Source organism: Xenopus tropicalis, chromosome 3, assembly GCF_000004195.4.
Source record: "Xenopus tropicalis strain Nigerian chromosome 3, UCB_Xtro_10.0, whole genome shotgun sequence".
Lineage (NCBI taxonomy): Eukaryota > Metazoa > Chordata > Amphibia > Anura > Pipidae > Xenopus > Xenopus tropicalis.
The window spans coordinates 79,221,347-79,232,959 of NC_030679.2; the positions used below are offsets into that span (position 1 = coordinate 79,221,347).

The 11,613-nt window shown below is 38.1% G+C and overlaps 1 protein-coding gene across 2 annotated transcripts in view; it reads right to left on the reverse strand.

Annotated features, from left to right (window-relative positions):
• sema3c (semaphorin 3C) overlaps positions 1-11,154 on the reverse strand; it is an 89,088-nt gene extending 77,934 nt beyond the window's left edge. For both annotated transcript variants that reach the window (XM_002933086.5, XM_004913029.4), the window contains exons 1-2: positions 10,718-11,154; positions 8,378-8,511 (exon numbers count right to left, since the gene is read on the reverse strand). In XM_002933086.5, the coding sequence (XP_002933132.1) occupies positions 8,378-8,474 (97 nt within the window). In that variant the 5' untranslated portion in view covers positions 8,475-8,511; positions 10,718-11,154. The remainder of the gene's footprint in view (positions 1-8,377; positions 8,512-10,717) is intronic.
• Positions 11,155-11,613: the final 459 nt, after the last annotated feature.

An 11,613-nucleotide genomic window follows, 5' to 3' on the forward strand; every position in this document is an offset into this window, starting at 1 on the left:
GAGTGCAATTCTGACTTCTTAGAACCACAAGAAACACAAAGTAGGATCAATAATGTTCTGAGTAGCAATATGACGATTTAAATTAAGCTCAATTAGCCTGTTATTATATTAAGGATAACAAGATGCATCCAGTGGCACAAATCTGTTTCCAGTAAACATTTATTATTGAATTCACAGATGTTTCCATTCTTGTTCACAATCTGTGTTTGTATTCTCAGGCCGAAAAATAGTTTAGTCAGTGCTACCCACTGCTACTGCTACTGCTACTGCTAACACTGCTACCCACCACTTACCTACTTTTCCCTGTAAGCTGCATATTACACAGAATAGGATAAGTGGGTCTGCTGAACTTGATAGTGATAAGTATATGACCACTCAGCAAACTCACAGAGATCCTGCAGCTAACTAGAATACTATTTTCAAACTGAAAACCTGATTGTTTTCATTAAAGCTAATGAAAGGACCCTTGGCAGGAATTGGGTGCTTTGAGTCAAGCTAATAAATGCTGGCAGAGTATATATCCAGTATGCTATAAACCTTAAATGTGCTCTCTTTTTGTTACATTAGAGGGTGAGATTTCATATAGTTTATAGCAGTGATCCCCAACCAGTGGCTCGCGAGCAACATGCTGCCCTTACCAGGAACTTTTTTTCATGCTTGTGTTCTTGTGTTGCACTTTAACTCTTTTTATATTTGAATGTGGCTCACTGGAAAAAAGGCTGAGGATCCCTGGTTTATAGGTATAGTACCTCAACTAACCCACTCTTTCACTTTTATTGTTAAGCCAACCACAGACATTTTAAGCATCAAGATAGTTAATATTTAAGAAATAATGGCTCCGATTCTCATGATTTATCTAAAATCACTGCATCACAGTAAGATCGGCTTCTTTCTAAGTCCAAGAGCTACATTTACCAATGCAAAACCAGTGTAATGAGGTTAAGTTAAACTACATTATTTTATACAATAGCCCTTGTTGTATTGAAACAGAATTAGAGAAAGTCCAAAGAAGAGCAACTAAGCTGGTAAAGGTTATGAAAAGTCTCAGTTATGAAGAAAGACTGATTAAGCTGGGGTTATATACAAATATGTAAGGTGGCCATATAATAAATTCTCTAATGCTTTATTTACCAGGAGGTCCTCCCAACAGACACCAGGGCATTCAATCATATTAGAAAAAAAAATCTAAGTTACTATGTTTCTATGTTGTTTTCAGGTACAAATAAACAGTTTGTATTCTGACAACAGTATCATAAAACATTAATTACTTCTTTTCTGTTGTGCTACCAAGGGCTGCATTTTGCTAGTTGAGAGAATTCATATTTGGTACAAGAATGCAAAAATTACATATATTTTGCATTAAAAGGGGCATTCAAAGGGGTAAGATTTCACAGCACAACAAACATACACAACACTATTGTACAAGTTGCTGACAACATTAAAGGAGAAAGAAAGGTAATAACTAAGTAAGCTTTATCAGAAAGGTCTATGTAAATACAGCGTAAGCACTCACAGTAATGCTGCACTGACTTCTCTGTCAAAAGATTTCTTGTGTCTGTTTTCCTCTGCCAGAGACACGCAGCTCTCTCCCCTCTCCTGCTCCCCCCTCCCTCAAGAATGCTAAGAACGCACTCCCCCCCCCCTTAGGAATATGGATCTGAGCCAATCAGCAGGAAGTTTCCTCATAGTTTTACAAACTAAGCATGTACACGGGTCTGGGTCTCGGTGCAGGAGCGAGGCATTATGGGAACTTTCTTTACAGAGCTCAGCGTTTTTTCTTCCTGTTTGGCTTCTGATCATCTGAACAGGTGAAATATGGGGAGACTTAAGGACACTATTAAGACAACTAAAGGTATGCCTGCAGCTTGAGATTAACTCTTTATTAACCTTTCCTTCTTTAAGGTTTTTTAGTTCCCTGCAAAATTTCTTATAAAAAATAAGTAAAGGTTTAGAATACGCAAAATTTAAAACCAACACCACAAAGTATTTTTTGACAAAAGAGTGGGAGAGGAGGGCCGCACATGCTGGCGTCCTGGTTAATCTATATTATGCTTTCTGCTAGACAAATTCATGAAAAAATAAAGCATATTAAGCTATTGGATTCTTCATCCCCATTCATCTCTCTCCCATAACACTATTCTAGCCAGATTAGGTTTATACAGTAGTGTAACAGCAGTGTAGCCACGATCTTACTAACTTGGCGATAGTGAGTCAATACCATATTTTTAATTTCCTAAACCCATCTTCCATCTACACGATAATATACTGATAAAACATATTTATTGAAATAAAATGCTCAGCATTTGAAAATCTGCCTAAAGGTTTAGCTAACTGGTTAACCAATGTAAACTATCTAACTCACAGACTAAGGGGCTGCTATTCCAGTTTCTGGATAAACTGACTACCAGATGAACACACACTGGTATTATCTGACCACCTATTATTTATTTGGAATCATCAGTGTGGAATAATGGTGTACATTCGAGGTAATGTTTTCTCAGAGAATGCTACATATTATGAACATTTCTATTGGTCCTGTATAGTAGAAAGAACAAGAAGGACATACAACAATGTACAAATACATATGAAAAGGCACACTTGCCAGAGGCCTCTCTTTAGCTTGAAATGTTGTATCAACATTGTGCCATTCATTAGTGATGACAGGTGAAGTTTTGGTTAACCTGAGACATCACTTGGGGTAGTCAGCACTCAAACAGTACTTAACATACAGTTGTCATAGAGACCTTGAAGGCAAGAGTTTTAGGAAAAACCCAGATTTTTTTCCATGAGAAACCACTTCTGCTTGCAATTCTTTAAAAACATGCACGGCTCAGCCAAGAAGCATTTGCTATTGGAATGTCTATTTTAAAGTCATGCTGTTTTTGAGAGTACATGCTTTTGAATGACGCTTTCAGGTAGTGGCTTCAGTTTCACTACCAAGGACTTAAAGGGGCAGATTCATCAAAGTACAAGTTCGAATCCCGAAATAGGTAAAATTCGGATTAGATATGATAATATCTAATGATCGCAAATGTCACGAAAATGCTTACGAAAAATCGTAATAAGTCATGATAATATCGTATTGGCAATCAGGCACGAAATTTTTGTATCTGAACGATCGTAAACGGTGGGACTTTCTGTGCATGTTTTTGGAAGCCTCCCATGGGACTCAATGGCACTCTGCAGCTCCAACCTGGCCAAAGGAAAGTCACGATACAGAAGCTTGAATGAATCCGAAACTTTCATACTCGTGACAATATGATTTTGTCGCATAATTTTTGACGCACAGTACGAAAAAGTCGATTTTTTTGTTTTCGGAGGCAATCGTACTTTGATAAATGGGCCCAAAAGATCACCACCATTAGAATGTCAAGTCTCTAGCACAAATTACAAAAACAGGAGCATTTTATAACCACACAGGTGGCAGCACTTAAAAATCACTAGGCCTACAGTGCTTCTCTCATACTAACTCCTGAGATACTTGGCCAGATGCTTAGGAGGTAAGCTATTGTAAGTTTTTACCTGTTGTATCAGTTATCGCTGCTTTGTATGTAAATCTGTTTGTTCAGTGAATATACCCACTTAGCATTGAGGAATGTCTTTTTTATAAATAACTGATAAGGAAAATAATAATGATATGATATAATCTGTGGGACAAACTGGCTATGTATGCAACCCTTATCAGTTTAACTATACATGAACTGATATTATTATTAGTTTGAAGCAAGGAAACTAACATCTTCATGCCTGCTCTTTTGATGAAACAACCAATTGTAGTGACAATACGAGGATGTCTCAATTTTTCCTTGGACACATGTTCAGAAAATCATACTGCATACCTGATGGGAGAGAAGATTCCAGGTTCCTTAAATCTGGGCAAACCTATGCCTCAGTTCCAATCACCATATTATGTAGTTTGCAAAGTAGAAGCTTTGGGTTCAGTGCTAATGGGTTCTCAAGTAGGGATGTGTTTGCTTGGAAAATCATTTTTCATTTTTGAGTAAAACATAATTTCTCACATGTAAGTATAAGTGACGCAAAATGAATAAAGTTATAAACTAAACAAGATTTTTTTTAAAGGGGACCTGTCACCCAGACATAAAAAACTGTACATGTAAAGCTGTATATAACTTCTAATTAAATTTGAAATTCAAATTCTTTTTTTTTTTTATTAAAACATCCATACCTGTTATAAAGATATTTAAATATTTTAGCTGTCAAAGGTTAAATATTAAACTAGTATTAAATACTGTACAGGTGTAAAGAAATTCCTTTCATACTTTACAGGGTAATATAGCATTAAAGTATAAACAGAGAAGCAGTGTTAGAGTATGGTAATCTGAACTCAAATCCCTATACTAAATTATAATAATTGTGCTAGTCTATTAGCAGAAACAAGTCATCAGTTTTTAAAAGCCAAGCGTGCGGATCTTCAAATGTATGGGCACCTTAACTCCTTACAAATGTGCAGATTGCTTAATGTGCATAAGTACATACAGTAGAACCCCCATTTTACGTTTTTCAGGGGACCATGAAAAAAAGATGTAAAATCAGGGAAAATGTAAAATCAGGGAAATGTGTTAAGGACACATAAATGTCAATGATTTAAAGGAAATAAGTACAGGAATAATTTTTTATTTGCAACACAGTTCCTTTACTGAGTTATTTCACAGGTTTTAGCAGAAGTACTGTAAAACATTTTGCATTTAATGCATGTGTTTGCTAAAAGTTTGAATATCACTATAAATTAATAAGATGCGGAAAAGAATACTGTACAGCACTGAAACAAAAATCTGCACCTTGTACAGCTGTTCCCCATACTTGTGCAACTCTCGCGGTATTTTGTACGCTCCCGGATAGGTACGCATGCGCAGTATGAAATATGAGGCGATAGTGGTGCCGCTGACCTTCCTAAGATGGCGCCTGTGATCGCAAGACATGGGGGAAACTTTAATTCCTAAAGTAAGCTGTATTTTTACCTTAAAACTAAGCGATTTGCTAGGGAGAGGCATGATAAAAACAGTGTAAAATGCGGGAAATTCATATGTAAAATCCGGGAATAGAGCCCATAGGAATGCATTAAAATTGGTGGGACCACAAAAAAACGGTGTAAAAAGCGGGAAAACTTAAAATCCGGGGATGTAAATTGGGGGTTCCACTGTACAGTAAGTATGTGGCACAACTCCAGGGCCAAGTCACAGCTAATTTAAGAGAGTAAACCCCACAGAGCATGGGCTTTTAAATATATTCTTCTGGATCAAGGATTTCAGGATTTCTATGCAACAATAAAGGTGAAGGAATAAATAATTTTGACACTCTAGACCTCCTGCTGTGCCTCTACAGGGAAATCCCATACAATTTCACATCAGGACAATAGTGAGGAAAGATTTAAGAAACACTGCCTCTGAGGCTTTGAATGATATAGAACATATCTTTCAGAAGATATTTAAGAAACTGCAACACAAAACTGATGAAGTCAGGAAATGTATAGAGACAAAAAATACAACCAATCAATTCAACATCTTTTTCTTAATCCCCCCTATCAAGATGAGATTGCTCAGGAAAATAAAGTGACAGTTCCTGAGTGGTCCCTATCTAACAGCACCAAACACAAATTATTTCCACTTGACCAGAACAAGAAGTGATTGTACGAAAGGAAGGCAGTTTTGACTGCAGCAGTATTCTTTTCAAAGGAATAAGTATCTGACTAAAAAGACTCTAAATAGTGCCTACTGCACACGCCTGATTGATTTCCATTAGAGCAGAGGCAGCTTTGACCATTTCCACAGTCAGAGAGATGCATGCACCTTAAAAAGTCTATACTTGTTCAGTTTGTCATAAGGCCAAAGATTTCCATCACCTGTATTAGAACGTGATTTTAAACAAATTTTGACATTTCTGCAAAAATTATTTTTTTCATTAGATTCCCCATAGGAACCAAAAAGGCACTTGGAGGTGATTTTGTGCATTTAGGCAGCGCTTACTAGCATGGAGAAATCACAGCAGAATAAACACCCCAAACCACAATGTGTGCCTTTGGGAAGAAGGATTGTTCAGTAAAAATAATTCAAAGTGTAAATAAGTTATTTTCTAACTATACTACAATTGCCTGTCTATTCTTTGACAGCTTTGATAAAAATGTTGCCCCTTTGCACAAAGTAAATTTGCTTAAGAATCAAGATTCTCATTATAAAACACTGGCTAAATAGTGGAAAGATTTGTGTATATTTACACATTTCGCCATTATACCTTTCTACAAACATCCAATGTTGTTACATGTAACACCACAAAAGAATTGATGATCTAAGCATTTCAAAAGAAATATTTTTCATATCACAGCAAGAAATGTAGAATAATTCCGTTTTCTTTTACTGTGCATCTAGCTAGCCTTTTGTTCTGAAGGCAAGGGTTGTTCTTTGCAGAGACTTAAATGGCAGACAAACATCAAAATTGTGTAATTAATAATGTGTCTCAAATAAGAATCAGTGTTATTATTCTCACCTTATGTGGTAGCAGGCAATACTGCTTGTAGTCTCCAAAGGGAGAGGTAAGAGCTAAACTGCAGACAAATTACACCTGAACCTAAACTGCAGACAAATTACACTTGAACTGTAGCTCAGAGACCTTTTAGCAACTGTCTGATCAGATAAAAATCGGTATCAAAATATAAATAAGACTTGACAGGCATAAAAGATTTCTCTCGTCTGCACGTCCTCATGTGGGAGTACTTAATTATTTTTATTAGTAAAAAATACTGTCATCAAATTATAAAAATATGAGGCATAGTTTTAGCTAGACAGCAATATGCTTGAGACCTCATAAGCACAGAACCAAAACCAGAAAAGAGTGGGCTTCTGGCAATGTAGAAAGGTTAGGCCCTTTAGATGAGGTGTAAAATTTATTTAAAAAAAAAACAGGGATGTAACATATGCAGTCTTCTAACTGTACAATTCCAAACATTCCATGGAGATCCAGGTAAACAGCACAGGTTAGCAGATCAAACATCAAAGATGTAAAATGTTGCAAAATATTTACTTTTATATATGCTTCTTCCCAAGGGGCCTCTCAAATGCAGTTGCCCACTTCAGATGTACTTTCTGGCCATCACAGTTTATGCAATTAATATATGTAATGCACATCAGTGACTAGAGCCTCCTCCTTTCTTTCCCAACTGCAAATTTGTCTAAGTAGTCTCCTGTCAATGTCAATTGTGACTATAGTGCTTATTTTAAAGCTTTTGCATCATTGTGTGCCCCACTTAGTCCCTTTGTTTTTCTGAAAAATCACTGTGCTTTAACTCCATCTTGCTGTTTTATTATGGTTTTTAACTCTCTGAATGAATCTGACTTTCGAATCCAATCACCTGTCCTGATCTTAAGCCTGTCCACGACCATGAATTCTGCCTAATCCTTGTCTGTGTCTCACTACCTGCCCAGTATCCATAGTGTGCAGGTTCCATGTTGTGTTGACTTTTGACCTTTTAAAGACTGGTGACAAATCCATAAAAACTTGGAGCAAAGGAAGTATTTTACAAGTGTACATGATGTCTGTTTGTGATAACAGCAAGCCTGCTTGGGCTATGGAGTGTTAGTTATAAACAATGGACAGATGTTGTCCCATGAACACATACAACCATTTCATCTATTTAAAAAAAAGTGTATTGCTATCAGTAAAAAGAATGCATTGTTTGAATTCTTTTGAATTTTTTTGTATCACAATATCACAAATCAACCTGCAGCTGTTACAAAGCCTATTGTCACACATGGGCAGTGGAAAAACACATAAGGAGAAAATGCTCAGTGCTCAGTGCCCAGTGCTGTCCATCTGACAGATTTTTGCCCAAATTCAAGTGCCACTTTTATGGATTTAAAATAACTTTTGGGAATCACACAAATCTGTCAGAACAATGTGAACTGACGTAAACAACAACTTCAGAAAAAAGCCAACAAATTTACAGACATGTTCCACTTTATCTTCAGTGTTGGACTAACAACTCGCAAGACAGTTCATAAACACTGGTAAATATTTGACATTCAGTAACATCACTCTGTAACATATGTAGCATGCCATAGTAACAAATTATTTGGCCAGCAAGTGTGATACTACTAAACTGATATGTGACAGATGGAGATGACAGTTGATTCACTATTTCCTCAGTGAATTTAATTAATTAAAATTAAAATGTATATACTTTGAGTACAACCTTGTAGAAGAGCAAGCTAAACAACAAGAATTAATTAAAATGAATAAACAGGTTTGTTTAGCGTATACCTCTAACCTGCTATCTGTAGGATCATTTAGGTGTAGTCACTTGTTCCAAACAAACCAAATTTTCTCTTTATTAGCTCACAGAACCCTGCTGGGAGACATCTCTTACCATGGAGCGTCAGAAAAATTCTTGCTTGCAGCGTTCCTGTAACACAGGCTGAACAAAACACCAGGCCGATCAGCACTTGGATGGTTGTGGCTGCCATTTTGGCTAAATGTTTTTATTTGTCCAGATGAGGCAACCTGTTAAAAATACAATCATTTATTTTGGTATCAATGATAAAACACTAGGTTTCCTGTAGGGCACTGTATATCAGTTATATGGTACACATGACAACTCCACCTGCTGCTGGAATGAGCATCTAGAGCAATAGTAGTGGCAACAAGCCAAGACTTGAAATGTACATGCTAAGTAAATGATTAACTATTTCTCTTGTGGCTCCCTTCCACTATAAATCAAAAGGAGGATAAGCACACAGACAGTCTTTCAGTATTTCTCATTTCATAAGCAGGGAACTGGCAAGCTTCAGGGCACTGGAAATTACCGGCATTACCTCAATACCTCTGCTATACAGAATAACAGTGAATGATAAACAGGCACAGCTCACACACAATCCTGTTTTTGATTCCATCTCAGAGAGCAAAGACACTTCTTTAAGCAGAAGCCTTTCCTCAAAATTCCCTCAGCTGTGATAACATCTTGCCAATTTTTCTTCAAATGGAAAATGAGCCTGGTTCTCATCAATATGCTGCAGCTAGCTAAACAAATGAAGATCAATTCAGAGCAAACACGATTTACAGGCTGTAGGATTAGGATTAGCATTCACCTAGTGCACCATCTCATTCTGTGCAAAGGAAAGAGAAACGGAAACAAGATATTTCACCTCTTATACCCACAAACTACTGGCAAATCTAATTGTAAAATATGTTGTACTAACTGTTGTATTTAAGAAAACAAATTGTGTTCACTAAACAGATACATTGGTTATATATTTATACCATCAGTCTGTGACTCTTTAGCAGCTAAGACAAAAAACCCCCAAACCTGCTGGAAGTTGTATTTGGGTATGAATGTATATTTTTATTTACTGCACTACTTGTATACACAGCCCTCTAGTTCAAAGTTGTACTTGTGCAACTGCTGATGGACAATCTCGACTAAACAGGTGCAGAATTTCTAGAGTAATTCAAGAGAATTTCAGAGATGCTCAGTGGTTAGCACTGCTGCCTTGGACACTGGAGTTCAATTGTGACCTGGGAACTACCTGCTGCTAGGGTTTCCACCTGGTTCTGTAATTTCCTCCACACTCCATAACATACAGGCAGGTTAACTGGCTACTGATATAACTGTGGTAAGGGAACCTAAGGGTAATGGCTCTGGGGAGATTCACAAGGGAAGGCACAAGCATTGCTTTATTTTCCAAAGTCACGCAAATTCCCTTCTGCAGAAAACTTTGCGCAACTTTGGAAAAACTAAGCATCGTGTATTCCTTTCCACCGTCGATTGATTTTATTGCCGGTGGAAAGGTATTTTGAGGAGATTTGTCGCCTATGGTACCCGAGATTACAAACGTGCAACTAATCTCCCTGTGCACTATCACCCTAAAGTGCTGCCTACAAATAAAAGATATAAAAGATCATAAAAGACTTACTTCCACACACACACACATAGACTTATTCACTGACAATCGTTTCAGTCTGCTGGGGGGGGGGGAGCCATTGATTTCTGGTCAAACCTAATGAGTTGATGCATACCATGCAATTAGCCTTTGACATTGAGACTACACTGCACCATAGCACTACCTTTTCACTTGACATATAGCATCCAAGTGAAGTGTATAGCTAGTAGGGGTTAATTATGATGGAGTATGTTGTGCATGAGATTTTAGCTATAATAAATATATATATTCTCACTGAGCAATGTAAGAAAATACAATCACTTCAGGGCATCCAGCAGGGATAGCCCGACATGTTCTCCCTGTCACTGAACAAACTGCTTTTATCAGGAAACCCCAGCTAAACATGCATACCCTGGTGCGCTATAACGTATTTACCATTTATACACATATATAAAGTGGTCAATCTGAATTATAACCACGTGCTTGGAACTGGTTTGTGTCCCACTCTGCTCTGTCACTAAGGGTTAAAAGCTGTATTGAGTGCGCAGCGTGAGTGGGTAGATGTATCTGCTTCATTCCCTGTAGGAAACCTTATGGCAGAGAGAGGCAGCTGCGCCCCTTGTTCATACGGGTCTGTGGCACTGGCAGCGTGTGCGCCTTTGTAGCCCCGTGGGTGTAGCACGGTGCAGGTGTCAGAGCCCAGGCACACACAAACAGCCGCATTGCTAGAGCTACTGAAGCGCCAGCTATTGCTTTAACACTCCCAATAGCCAATGTGCCCTTGGAAATGCCAGGATTGCACAATGCGCGCTGTTAAATAAATAGCTTACCCAAGTTTGGAAGGAAGGAATCACGAGAGCTCAGCCATTAAACCTGCCGCCTCACGTCCAAGATTATGGTACTTCCAGCAGAGCTTTGTAATCCCAAACTCCTTTCCTATTAGCCCATGTGCCTGTTAGGGGACTTTGGGGAAATAATCCTTTTTTCCAAACTCCTATTGCGTCTGTCAGCTCTTCTCCGTTTTCCGAACCCGCCGACTCCTCAGCTTCTGAGTGAATGGAAAGTAGCCGAGTGTCTGACAGGGGAGAACAGTGGAGACCTTGGTTTCCAGTTACACACGCTGCTCTGGCCCTGCCGCTCCGCCTCAAACCCAAAGCCTCACACACTCACAGACTGAGAGCCGAGCCAAGCATAGCTCTCAGCACACAAGCCTCAAGCTCCTACATAATGTATCAGCCACACCCAGCAGGCTAGCAGTGCCCCGGCACTCAGTCAGCAAGGGCGATACGTCCAAGTACAGTAGCTGCAGCACCTCACCAACACAAGGCACTTTTACTGCAACAACTGACTCATGGAACTTACTAATATATACACTCAGTGTTGTCTGGAACAATCCACTCCGTCAAAATATACTTTTGGAGCAAATACATGTCATTCAGTTTACCAGAATTCTGACATAAATACATGTAAATAATTCATAATATTTAATTTTAGTTCATAAAGCCATATACTCCATCTTATTGAAATTTTAGGTGCAGTGCTTTGTTACCTCTGAGATGTTTGCTGCACCTTTCTGGGGCATATACAGGGATGGAAGTATAGCACAGAAATATACCAGTGACATTTCCCATAGTGACCTCTAGAAAGAATTCCACCATTTTGACTGGTTTCTAAACTAAATAATTTCACGCTGATAAAATGGTTCTGGTTAGTTAACGTTCATTTG